General features: G+C 48.3%; 1 protein-coding gene across 1 annotated transcript in view; it reads left to right on the top strand.

Annotated features, from left to right (window-relative positions):
• The first annotated feature begins 9915 nt into the window (after window positions 1–9915).
• LOC139230547 (voltage-dependent calcium channel gamma-2 subunit) overlaps window positions 9916–13979 on the top strand; it is a 102628-nt gene continuing 98564 nt past the window's right edge. The window contains exon 1 of the mRNA XM_070862383.1: window positions 9916–10126. Coding sequence (XP_070718484.1) covers window positions 9916–10126 — 211 coding nt within the window. The remainder of the gene's footprint in view (window positions 10127–13979) is intronic.

Below are 13979 nucleotides of genomic sequence, written 5' to 3'. Positions count from 1 at the left end.
GAAGCTCGACACCATCCAGGACAAAGCAGGCCGCTCGATCGTCACGCTACCCACCACCTTCAACATTCACTCCCTCCACCACCATCTCTTTCTTGCTGGTTCTCGGGTGGAAGTTGGGCTTTTATCGGTCAGTAGGTAGCACTCTCGCCTCTGAGTTAGGAGGTCTTGTGTTCAGAGGTCCAGGGACCTAAGCACAGCAATCTGCCACTCCGATACAGTACTGAGGGGGGGCCGCGCTGTCGGAGGGGCAGTACTGAGGGAGTGCCGCATTGTCGGAGGGGCAGTACTGAGGGAGTGCCGCACTGTCGGAGGGGCAGTACTGAGAGAGTGCCGCACTGTCGGAGGGGCAGTACTGAGGGAGTGCCGCACTGTCGGAGGGGCAGTACTGAGGGAGCCCCGCACTGTCGGAGGGGCAGTACTGAGGGAGCGCCGCACTGTCGGAGGGGCAGTGCTGAGGGAACGCCGCACTGTCGGAGGGGCAGTACTGAGAGAGTGCCGCACTGTCGGAGGGGCAGTACTGAGGGAGTGCCGTACTGTCGGAGGGGCAGTACTGAGGGAGCCCCGCACTGTCGGAGGGGCAGTACTGAGGGAGCGCCGCACTGTCGGAGGGGCAGTGCTGAGGGAGCGCCGCACTGTCGGAGGGGCAGTACTGAGAGAGTGCCGCACTGTCGGAGGGGCAGTACTGAGGGAGTGCCGCACTGTCGGAGGGGCAGTGCTGAGGGAGTGCCGCACTGTCGGAGGGGCAGTGCTGAGGGAGTGCCGCACTGTCGGAGGGGCAGTACTGAGAGAGTGCCGCACTGTCGGAGGGGCAGTACTGAGGGAGTGCCGCACTGTCGGAGGGGCAGTACTGAGGGAGCCCCGCACTGTCGGAGGGGCAGTACTGAGGGAGCACCGCACTGTCGGAGGGGCAGTACTGAGGGAGTGCTGCACTGTCGGAGGGGCAGTACTGAGGGAGTGCCGCACTGTCAGAGGGGCAGTACTGAGAGAGCACTGCACTGTGGGAGGGGCAGTACTGAGGGAGTGCCGCACTGTCGGAGGGACAGTACTGAGGGAGCGCCGCACTGTCGGAGGGACAGTACTGAGGGAGTCCGCACTGTCGGAGGGACAGTGCTGAGGGAGCGCCGCACTGTCGGAGGAGCAGTACTGAAGGAGTGCCGCACTGTCGGAGGAGGAGTATTGAGGAAGTATCGCACTGTCGGAGGTACCATCTTTCAGAAGAGCCGTAAAACCGAGGCCCCATCTGCCCTCTCAGGTGGATGTAAAAGATCCCATGACACTATTTTGAAGAAGAGCAGGGGAGTTCTCCCCGGTGTCCTGGGGCCAATATTTATCTCTCAATCAACAAAAGAAAAACAGATTATCTGGTCATTGTCACATTGCTGTGTGTGGGAGCTTGCTGTGCGCAAATTCACTGCCGCGTTTCCCACATTACAACAGTGACTACACTCCAAAAGTAGCGCATTGGCTGTAAAGCACTTTGGGATGTCCTGAGGTTGTGAACGGTGCTATAGAATCGCAAGTCTTCCTTTCTTTAAGGATGGTGTTTGGATTAGCTTAAGGTAAATTGGTGGAAAATTCAGGCCAATGTGCACAGGAGCCCGTAGAGGGGAGCTGGCTTTGCAAATCATTTTATTGCAATGTTCACAGATGGTTTTTACTGGTGTGTTGGTCAGCCTGTTGTAACTACACTGCACAGTAACAATACTGCTTGATGAAGGGTCACCGACCCGAAACATTAACTCAGTTTCTCTCTCCACAGACGCTGCCTGACCCGCTGAGATTTCCAGCATTTTCTGCTTTTATTTCAGATTCCAGCATCCGCAGTATTTTGCTTTGGTCATAACAATACTCGAGTTAGGATCTACGTTTCAGTGTAGGAACAGAATCGCTGGTGAGAGATTTGGTCTGTCATTGACAGCTGCTTACAGAACCAGTCAGTGATGCCAAACAGGCTTTTGAATGAGGTTGGCCACCTTTGAAGATGTAATTCTGACACATTTTATGGAGATGCCTTGGTCAGGGTTAATGAGCTCAGAGTGCAGAAACACAGCTCCTCATTAGTGATTCACAAAGTGAACACCAAAAGGGGACAAACTATCGGGAAAGGCTGAACTGTCGCAGCTCTCTTCTCTCTACAACAGACAAGGCTGAGGAGCGACCTTACAGGGGCCTTTAAAATCATAACGGGGTTCGATAGTGTAGACGTATCCACTTGTGGGGGAGACCAGAACCGGGGCCCATCAATATAAGATAGTCACTAATAAATCCAACGGGGAATTCAGGAGAAACTCCTTTCCCCAGAGAGCGGTGAGAATGTGGAACTCGCTGCCACAGGGAGGGGTTGAGGCGAATAGTATCGATGTATTTAAGGGGAAGCTGGATAAACACACGAGGGAGAAAGGAATAGAAGGATATGGTGATGGGGTGAGATGGAGAGGGGTGGGAGGGGGCTGGTGTGGAGCATAAACCCCGGCACGGAGCGGTGGGGCTCAGTGGCCTGTTTCTGTGCCGTACACTCAATGTAACAGGGAGAAAGGGTGTCTTGTGTGCAGCTGACAACAATAGCAATCTAAAGTGGCCACAAGGCGAGAGTGGCTAACAGCTGATTCCCAAACCTCCTCCCCCTTGAGGAGCTGCCAAACCTGCAGTCCCCACCTGTTCACCGCAATGCAGCCGAGATAGGGAACTCTGCAAAGCGTGGAGTTACAGAACACACCACTAGTAACGTGTGCCCCTGTGAGCGTGCTCACGGGTTTGTGGAGTTGTTGCACTGTCAGTGGCTTAGCCAGTCACGTGATGTACGCAAGACTCAATAAAACCCCGGCCAGTTGGGTTCGGGGGATCCACGATGGGGCAGGTGGTTGTGAGCCTGGTGGATGAACCGGTAATGTGTAGTGTGATTGTTAAACCTTTGCTGATAAACCAACTAGTTCTCAATAGCAATGTGTTGCTATGGATTCTTCAGCAAAGAACCAATGAAGCAAATACATTACAAAACTGCGACGAGGAAGATATTTTCTTTTATGAGAAGGTAAATGCAAGTGGAGCACAGCAAGACGATATACCAGCAGCATGGTTCCCGACTGAGAGTCTGGCCGTACCATTCTTGTTTGAGAATAGACATACCCGGTGCTCTACGGGCCAAAGCCTTGTGAAGATCACGTGCCTGGCTAAGCCACTCACAATGCAACAATTCCACAAAGCTGTGAGCATACTCACAGATATATACAGTACAGTGCAGTTCCAGGGGCCTTGGTGTGTCTGCACTGCAAGGCACCAGCTTTGCAAAGCTCCATCTTCTGAATTCATAAGACCATAAGAAGAACATAAGAAATAGGAGCAGGAGTCGGCCATTCGGCCCCTCGAGCCTGCTCCGCCATTCAATAAGATCATGGCTGATCTGATCTTAGCCTCAGCTCCACTTCCCCGCCCGCTCCTCATAACCCTTTATTCGCTTATCATTCAAAAATCTGTCTATCTCCACCTTAAATATATTCAATGACCCAGCCTCCACAGCTCTCTGAGGCAGAGAATTCCACAGATTTACAACCCTCTGAGAGAAGAAATTCTTCCTCATCTCCGTCTTAAATGGGCGACCCCTTATTCTGAAACTATGTTCTAGATTCCCCCACGAGGGGAAACATCCTCTCTGCATCTACCCTGTCAGGCCCCCTCAGAATCTTACACGTTTCAATAAGATCACCTCTCATTCTTCTAAACTCCAACGAGTACAGGCCCAACCTGCTCAACCTTTCTTCTTAAGACAACCCCTTTATCTCCGGAATCAACCAAGTGAACCTTCTCTGAACAGCCTCCAATGCAAGTATATCCCTCCTTAAATACAGAGACCAAAACTGCACGCAGTACTCCAGTTGTGGCCTCACCTACGCCCTGTACAGTTGTAGCAAAACTTCCCTACTTTTATGCTCCGATATATTCCTTTCTCGAGTCTCTCTCACTGAATTGTTGAAGCAGGGATACATGTCACCTCCTTGGTTCTTGGAAGTAAGAAGGTTGTAATTTAATCGGAGAATTCAGATAACTTCACAGGAGATGAGTGTGAAACTCAAGTAGGCTGTTAAAGTCCCTTGAACCCCAGGATTGAGTTGCAGGCCTAATTGCTTCCTTCCGAGCAGACATTCTTCCCTCTAGGATGTATCACAACTTCTGCAAACAATGCTAATGATTACAACCGGCTCCTTCGGGAGGCTGATATTTAATCGCAGTAGCATTAGCTGGCTTCAGTATTGAGATTAAATGCTCCTGTTAAGGACAGCTGGGTTACAATCCAGGAATTTCACCTCATATCGTGAGCCTGACTGTAGCTCCGCTTGATGAGATGACAGTCTTTTCTCACTGAGAGGTTTTTAAGTTCCCACATGTACTTAAACCGAGCTGCTTTTACCCAGTTTCTGACACTCGAAGGGCATAATTGTCCCCAGTTTGGCCGTAAAAGAAAGAAAGACTTGCATTTATATGACCACTGGATGTCTCAAAGCGCTTTACAGCCAATGAAGTACTTTTGGAGTGTAGTCACTGTCGTAATGTGGAAATTGACAATGCACCTGAGAGAGACGGGGGCAATGGCTGGAGTTGGACGTGGAAGAAATATCACACTGACATGAGTTTGGAGTTCAGGCACAGTTTGGGACAGAGCAAAATGAGCTTTATCTTCTGCTGTACCTGCCCTGGGAGTGTTTGATGGGACAGTGTAGAGGGAGCTTTACTCTGTATCTAACCCCCTGTACCTGCCCTGGGAGTGTTTGATGGGACAGTGTAGAGGGAGCTTTACTCTGTATTTAACCCCGTGCTGTACCTGCTCTGGGAGTGTTTGATGGGACAGTGTAGAGGGAGCTTTACTCTGTATTTAACCCCGTGCTGTACCTGCTCTGGGAGTGTTTGATGGGACAGTGTAGAGGGAGCTTTACTCTGTATCTAACCCCGTGCTGTACCTGCTCTGGGAGTGTTTGATGGGACAGTGTAGAGGGAGCTTTACTCTGTATCTAACCCCGTGCTGTACCTGCTCTGGGAGTGTTTGATGGGACAGTGTAGAGGGAGCTTTACTCTGTATCTAACCCCCTGTACCTGCCCTGGGAGTGTTTGATGGGACAGTGTAGAGGGAGCTTTACTCTGTATCTAACCCCCTATACTTGCACTGGGAGTATTTGATGCTAACACCAGTGATAAAAGTTGAAAAATGTCTGATTGAAAAGGCAAATCAATAAACTAGGGGGTTTCTGAGCAATATACGATAAAGAATTTCCCACGAAAAGGAAATAAACATTAAGTGGCCAGCAACAGTAAATGACAAGGTTTGAAGATGAAGGGTTGTACCGTACCTGTGCAGTGACCCAATAATCACAGAGTTGATTCCTGGTTACACTGTGATATTACCAAACTATCTTAGTCTGGGGAAACCCAACTAAATTCACATTGGATACTTTGATGGCAAGTCAATTGTCCTGCCTCTCTTTCCTCTTTTAAAATGCTCCTTGAAAGCTGCCTCTTTGACCAAGCTTTTGGTCACCTGTCCTAATAACGCCTTGTGTGGCTCGGTGTCAAATTTCTGTTCGGTAATCGCTCCGGTGAAGTGCTTTGGGATGTTATACTGTGTTAAATGCAAGTTATTGTTGTACCTGTGTGCTTGAACATTTCCTGATTCACATTATTTTGCGGGACTTACAACAGTTTGAATTCTCACAATTATAATATCTGAGACACCACAAAACAGGACTGGAAGACAGCAAGAGTGAAGAATCCTCCCCTGAACTCTACCCGTCCAAAAAGTGACTTTAGTTTGGGACATGTCAAAGTTCTTTATCTCCCGAAAGGAGGCAGTACTAAAAATAATGGCGATAAGTAGACACTCCACAAGATGCTGCTTTAGTGTTTAGTAACAATACTCTGTTGACATCAATGGCGCAGCGAAGGTTTGATACGTTTAAATGCCACAGCTGGTTTTGAAATTGCCTGTACCGTGGCAAGTTTGGAATACGACAATCTCACTCTGGAATCAAAATGAGCCTGTACAGCGCCTGTGTCAAGAATTCTGTAGAGTTTGAGGATGTGGGCATTGCTGGCAAGGCTGGCATTTATTGCCCATCCCCTAGTTGCCTTGACTGAGGGACTCGCTGGGCCACCCCAGAGGGGCAGTTAAGAGTCAACCCCATTGGTGCGGGGACTGGAGTCACCTATAGGCCCAGACCAGGTAAGGGCAGGTTTCCTTCCCTAAAGGGACATCGGTGAACCAGTCGGGTTTTTACCATAATCTGACAGCTTCACGCTCACTTTTACCGATCACAGCTTTTAATTTCCAGATTTTAAAAAACAAGTTCAAATTCACAAACTGCTCATGGAGGGATTTTAACTCACGCTGTCTGAATTATTAACCACTTGGTTAAAATATAATAATCAGGTCCTATACACAGGTCAGAAGTGAATTATAAAAGAATGTGCGACAGAATTGGACTGTTGGAAAATTGAATCAAGATGGTTTGAACAGGAGTACATTACACAGGATTTATAGCCCAGAAACAGGCCATTGGGCTCCACCACTCCGTGCCAGGGTTTATGCTCCATACCAGCCCCCTCCCACCCCTCTTCCACTCACCCTATCAGCATAAACTTCTACTGTCAGCTGTGACTCAGTGGGTAGCACACTCGCCTCTGAGTCAAAAGGTTGTGGGTTCAGGTCCCACTCCAGGGACTTGAATACAACATTTCTAGGCTGACACTCCCAGTGCAGTACTGAGGGAGCGCCGCACTGTCGGAGGGGCAGTACTGAGGGAGAGCCGCACTGTCAGAGGGGCAGTACTGTGAGAGCGCCGCACTGTCGGAGGGGTAGTACTGTGGGAGCGCCGCACTGTCAGAGGGGCAGTACTGAGGGAGCGCCGCACTGTCGGAGGGGTAGTACTGAGGGAGTGCCGCACTGTCGGAGGGGCAGTACTGAGGGAGCGCCGCACTGTCGGAGGGGCAGTACTGAGGGAGTGTCGCACTGTCGGAGGGGCAGTACTGAGGAAGTGCCACACTGTCGGAGGGGCAGTACTGAGGGAGTGCTGCACTGTCGGAGGGGTAGTACTGAGGGAGCGCTGCACTGTCAGAGGGGCAGTACTGAGAGAGCGCTGCATTGTCGGAGGGGCAGTACTGAGGGAGCGCCGCACTGTCGGAGGGGCAGTGCTGAGGGAGTGCCGCACTGTCGGAGGGGCAGTGCTGAGGGACTGCTGCACTGTTGGAGGTGCCGTCTTTCGGATGAGACAATAACCGAGGTCCATCTGCCTTCTCAGATGGACGTAAAAAATCCCACGGCACTATTTTCAAGAAGAGCAGGGGAGTTCTCCCCGGTGTCCTGGGGCCAATATTTATCCCTCAACCAACATCACTAAAACAGATTATCTGGTCATTATCACATTGCTGTGTGTGGGAGCTTGCTGTGCGCAAATTGGCTGCTGCGTTTCCCACATTACAACAGTGACTACACTCCAAAAGTACTTCATTGACTGTAAAACGCTTTGGGATGTCCGGTGGTCATGAAAGGTGCTATATAAATGTAAGTCTTTCTTTCTATTCCTTTCTCCCTCATGTGTTTATCCAGCTTCCCCTTAAATGCATCAATACTATTTGACTCAACCCCTCCCTGTAGCAGCGAGTTCCACATTCTCACCGCTCTCTGGGTCATGAAGTTTCTCTTGAATTCCCTGTTGGGCTTATTAGTGACTATCTTGTACCGGTGACCCCCCAGTTGTGCTTGAATGTGGGATTGAGAGGGAGGGTAATTGGTAGGCGAATTCTTGCAATTGCAAGAATTATGCTTTAATTATGCTGCACTCCAGGGACTTGAGCACATAAATCTATGCTGACACTCCAGTGCAGTGCTGCGGGAGCGCCGCACTGTCGGAGGGGCAGTACTGAGGGAGCGCCGCACTGTCGGAGGGGCAGTACTGAGGGAGCGCCGCACTGTCGGAGGGGCAGTACTGAGGGAGCGCCGCACTGTCGGAGGGGCAGTACTGAGGGAGCGCCGCACTTTCGGAGGGGCAGTGCTGAGGGAGCGCCGCATTGTCGTTGGGGCAGTACTGAGGGAGTGCCGCATTGTCGGAGTGACAATACTGAGGGAGTGCTGCACTGTCAGAGGGACAGTACTGAGGGAGTGCTGCACTGTCAAAGGGGCAGTACTGAGGGAGCACCGCACTGTCGGAGGGACAGCAGTGAGGGAGCACTGCACTGTCGGAGGGGCAGTACTGAGGGAGCACCACACTGTTGGAGGGACAGTACTGAGGGAGTGCTGCACTGTCGGAGGGGCAGTACTGAGGGAGAGCTGCACTGTCGGAGGGGCAGTACTGAGGGAGCGCCGCACTGTCAGAGGTGCCGTCTTTCGGATGAAACATTAAACCGAGGCCCCGTCTGCTCTCTCAGGTGGACGTAAAAGATCCCATGGCACTATTTCAAAGAAGAGCAGGGGAGTTCTCCCCGGTGTCCTGGGGCCAAGATTTAACAATGAATCAACATTATTAAAACAGGTTATTTGGCCATTTATCACATTGTTGTTTGTGGGAGCTTGCTGTGCGTAAGATGTGTGCTGCATTTCCCACATTACAACAGTGACCACACTTCAGAAAGTACCTGATTGGCTGTAAAGTGCTTTGAGACGTCTGGTGGTCGTGAAAGGCGCTATAGAAATGCAAGTCTTTCTTTCAACCACATTCTCACCACTCTGTGGGTAAAGAAGTTGCTCCTGAATTCCCTGTTGGGTTTATTAGTGACTGCCTTGTGCGGGTGACCCACCTAGTTTTGGTTGAATGTGGGGTTGAGAGGGAGGGTAATTGGTGAATGAGCTATTGAAATTGCAAGAATGGTGTTATAACTTTTTATTATTCCCTTCCACGTGCAGATCTTTAGCTCTCTTTGCCCAGAACCATGTGATTTTTTTTCTCCTCCTGTATTTTCTGTGAGTGTATGTGTGTGTGTGTGTGTGTGTGTGGACCGGTCTAATTGCGATGTGACGGCTGCATTGGAAGTCGAGGGCACGTACGGTTGGAGTGACGAGCAAGGCTGGGGAGGACTCGAGACGCCTTCTCCCTGCTCCTGAGCCCGAGAGCTGCTCTTTCCAGGTGCCGAGAGGGAGAGAGAGACAGAAGGGAACCGGGGGGGGGAGGGAACCAGAATAAAAGAAGGAGAAGCTGGGGAAGGAAGAAAGAAAGGAAAAGAAACAACAGAGAGAGAGAGAGAGAGAGAGAGAATGAATGTGTCCCAGGAGCGAGCCTTTGAACAAGACGAGCTGAAATAGGAGGAGCTGTCCATTTCAGCACCACTGGGCAACTGACTGTAGCCAGCATGAAATGCATGGCAAGACCTTCTCAAGTCTAACCTTCCTTGAAAAAAAGAATATATCTGTACAATATCAACCCCCTGCTTCTGTGAGAACAAGAGGACTGCAAAGATTTCATGGCGTTGGACACGATTCTCAGCAGCAAGACGATAGAAGGTGGCTCTGTTGATGCTGTGTCTATCTCCCTCGGTCCTGATGCGAGCCTGGTGTACAGATGCAACCGTTCATCCCTATCTTTCATCTGAAGCTCTCTCAAAAATAGCCATCACCTATGGAAACTGAGGATCAGAATTTTAGAAAAAAGGATTAATTTATTTTGGGGGGGGCTTTGCTTTTTTTTAAATAGAGAATATCTATAAATTATATATATATATATCTATATATAATATATATTGGATTGGAACTGGGTGGTCCCCTCCTCTGCCCCCCTCCTCCTCCTTGCCCCCCTTTTGATCTCTTTCCCCCCCTTCCCCACCTCCCCACCCCTCCCTTCTTCCCTATTTTCATTTTTGGAAGGGGATATTTTCTCATCTACCTGAGAAAGAGAGAGAGAGAGAGTGTGTTGTATGTGTGTCGGAATATAATGAAGAATTATGGGGCTGTTTGATCGTGGTGTACAGATGCTCCTTACCACTGTGGGAGCCTTCGCTGCCTTCAGTCTGATGACCATTGCTGTAGGAACGGACTACTGGCTATACTCCAGGGGGGTTTGCAAAAGCAAGACTGTCAGTGAAAATGAGACGAGCAAAAAAAACGAAGAAGTGATGACCCATTCTGGATTATGGAGAACTTGCTGCCTTGAAGGTATTTCACACCCCTCTGCTCCCCCTCCCTCCCCTTTCCCCATATACACCATCTCCGTGTGCTCACTCCACCCCCCACCATACCCCCATGTTTATTGTATATGGGAGACTGATGGCCGAACATGAAATGAATAGCAAAATGACTTCTCTCAATAGTGCTTTTTGACGCATTCTGCATCTATCCCCATCCCACCATCCAGGTTCCCGTTAACATATTCTGCAGCAGGGTAGCATGCTGAATACTATATGTCTTTCCACCCTCCAAAAAATCAATAGCAACGAATTAATCAGAGGTATTTTAGTAAAGCAAAGGGGGAATCGTTAAAGCAGCATGCCATTCTTCACACATGGGATCTTTGAATGAGGGATCAGTCTGGTGGTTAATGAAATATTAATTTCAATTTTTTTTTATATAAAAGGGGGAGGGGGATATTCAGTTCTTTTTTTAATCAGGATTTTTTTTTAACACAAGCTCTTTTTATTATTGTAATGAGAAAAGAAACAGCCATTTTGGGTGTGTCAGAATTAATTCTTATCAAAGACAAAATGGGTACATTCTCTTCCTTTTAGATCATGTCTGGTTTTATTTATTTGTAATAAATGAAATGAAACGATTGCACCTCCCTTACCCCCCTCCCTTCTCCCCACCCCCCAAAAAAATAACCCCCCCCCCCAACAAAATAACAATCCCACCCAGAAATATTGTCAGGATGGAAAGGAATGTTGAAACCTGTAACACAAGGAAAGAGAGAGGGAACAAATTGGAATTAGAAAATGAGTAGGAAAATGGGATAAGGTGGGGGGGGGGGGCTGAAAGGAACAGATATTCCCAATCTTTTACTGCCAGGGAAAGACTTTGTCCAAAAACTGGGTTACAATATTGCACCTTAAAACATGCAAGGCTCGCTATCAAAATCATTTGCATCTGAGCTCCCAAACACTCAGGGAGATGAAAACAGAAAGCTCCTTTTTTTAACGTCTAGGCTCCCTTATAACTGTGGACCCTGTACTTCACAGGACCTGCTGGCTTTTCCCTCATACACACAGACACACACACATATATATATATATATAAATTTCATTATTAAAAGTGATCAGATGAATTGGGTCTTGATGGAAGCATTATCCGTAGCTCAGGATGGTGCAATTCCATCAATTGCAGGTTGGATTGCAGTGGGATGGGCTGGTCATCTCCTCTGGGGCGGGTTGAGTACTTGCTGCAATAAATAGTGAGTTGGGAAGGGGTGGGTGGGTGGGCAGTGGGGGTGAGGTGGGGGGTGGGGGGAGCGACATTAATATCCACTGGGATAAATCACTTTCTTGTTAAACATGGGAGACTGAATTGGGCATTCATATTTCCCCTTATCCCTGCAGCCAAAATCCCCTCCCTCCCTCCCCTCGACTCTGTTTTTTTTTAAAGAGAGAGAAAAATATTATATAGAATCCAGCCTTAAAATACATTGCTAAAAACAGTAATGACGTCATCAGCCCTGTCATTTAAAAGCCACATATGACTCATTCTGACTGTAAACTGAAATACAGAGGATGTTTTTTTAAAAGGATCATTTTAGTCTGTTGAAATATATGTCAAAACTTCATTCACAGATGTGTTGTGTTACCATTTGAAGCTTGAAAAAAAATGATATATTTTTTAAAAGATCATTTTTTTTACAGACTTGTGTTGGGTTTAACCTTATTTTTGTCAACATAACTGGTACTTCCAGTTTAAAAAAAAGGTTACAACATTGGACCCCTTCCATATCTCAGGTGGCCATGCTTAACTCTTTCTGTTTTACATTGGCCCCAGGGTCCTCACTTTAGCTTGTGGCAAGATTCATTTTATCTGAAGTTTGAGTTGTGAGTGTTGGTGTTTCATAAGAAAAATAATGATATTTAGCATCAAGATTTTAGCAGAATGCAGGGCAGTGTGTGTATGGGGAGGGGGCTATAATCAATTGAATAGACATTTGATAGAAAGTTGGGAGTTAGATTCCTGATGCCTGGAGTTTGGTTGTGATGCAGTTTCCCCTCTCCAGTATTGGATCCAAGAGCTAAGCATGATTGGATTGAAAGCCTTCAGGTGGTACAAGGGAGTTTTTCACTCACAATTCTGTGCTAATTAGTGTCAGCATGCAATAGACTTCCGAGAGGGAGAACAGTGAGTAACAGCAGCGACACAATTGTCTGCTCATCCCCGGGATCAGAGTCAAGCCTTTCTGAGCAAGGCTCTGAATGGAAGGTTCAAACCCTTCCTATTACACGTTAAAAAATGTAACTTTGATTAAAGAATGTGATGTTCCCGGTTTGCAATCTTATCCCCTCACAGAGAGTGGAGCCGTGCCCTCAACACTGGGTGTTGTAACTCCTTGGGTAATGGTTATCATTGGCTTTGAATATTTTATTTCAAAATTGCAAAAGAAAAATGGTGATTTCCTTGCGATAAATGACCATCATGCGGCGTGCAGAATGTGCCCCGAATATCTGCTGTGACAGCATCCTCTGGTGTTGTAGGTGCACTGGACACTCTTGAATGCTTATCAAATGTTCTTATAGTTTTGGGTCTATGATGTGACACATGCCTTGTTGAATATTATCAATCACCTGTTCATAGGGCACTCTGCCCACCTCCACACTGGATGTTGCTTGCTGTGCTTTCCAAAGTGAATTACAACCAAATAATAGATGGGCTTTTATCGAGTAGGATGAATGCTCAGTGTTAGGCTCGTGGCTTTTGGACTTGTGTGTTATGTATCCAGGTATTCCTCTCCCCACCACCTCCCCAAGCCAGGTCATGGTATTTACTGGCCTCTTTATTGCATATTTTCCACAACTCAATCTTACAGATCGCCATCGTTGATCAAACACGTCCAAATATTCAGTCCCAATGGGATGAACCCTTTAAGGGCATTGTATGCCACAATTCAACAAAAAGTCAGGATTTTAGCCAATGGGCGCCATCCAGCAGTTGGGAATTATAGCGTCACTACCTGTAATAGTCACGTTTCATTTGTTAAGTTTTGGGGCTCAATTGTCTGTCTTACTTGTTGATGTCACTGGATGACTGGTGTCATTACTGACACTAACAGGGTACTAATCTGACATTGGAACACATTGTTTGATGGGACAGTGTAGAGGGAGCTTTACTCTGTATCTAACCCCGTGCTGTACCTGCCCTGGGAGTGTTTGATGGGACAGTGTAGAGGGAGCTTTACTCTGTATCTAACCCGTGCTGTACCTGCCCTGGGAGTGTTTGATGGGACAGTGTAGAGGGAGCTTTACTCTGTATCTAACCCCGTGCTGTACCTGCCCTGGGAGTGTTTGATGGGACAGTGTAGAGGGAGCTTTACTCTGTATCTAACCCCGTGCTGTACCTGCCCTGGGAGTGTTTGATGGGACAGTGTAGAGGGAGCTTTACTCTGTATCTAACCCCGTGCTGTACCTGCCCTGGGAGTGTTTGATGGGACAATGTAGAGGGAGCTTTACTCTGTATCTAACCCCGTGCTGTACCTGCCCTGGGAGTGTTTGATGGGACAGTGTAGAGGGAGCTTTACTCTGTATCTAACCCGTGCTGTACCTGCCCTGGGAGTGTTTGATGGGACAGTGTAGAGGGAGCTTTACTCTGTATCCAACCCCGTGCTGTACCTGCCCTGGGAGTGTTTGATGGGACAGTGTAGAGGGAGCTTTACTCTGTATCTAACCCGTGCTGTACCTGCCCTGGGAGTGTTTGATGGGACAGTGTAGAGGGAGCTTTACTCTGTATCTAACCCCCTGTACCTGCCCTGGGAGTGTTTGATGGGACAGTGTAGAGGGAGCTTTACTCTGTGTCTAACCCCCTGTACCTGCCCCGGGAGTGT

The sequence above is a fragment of the Pristiophorus japonicus genome, chromosome 19, assembly GCF_044704955.1.
Source record: "Pristiophorus japonicus isolate sPriJap1 chromosome 19, sPriJap1.hap1, whole genome shotgun sequence".
Lineage (NCBI taxonomy): Eukaryota > Metazoa > Chordata > Chondrichthyes > Pristiophoridae > Pristiophorus > Pristiophorus japonicus.
The sequence above is the reverse complement of the archived record's forward strand: the minus strand, read 5'-3'. Positions and strand labels throughout refer to the sequence as shown.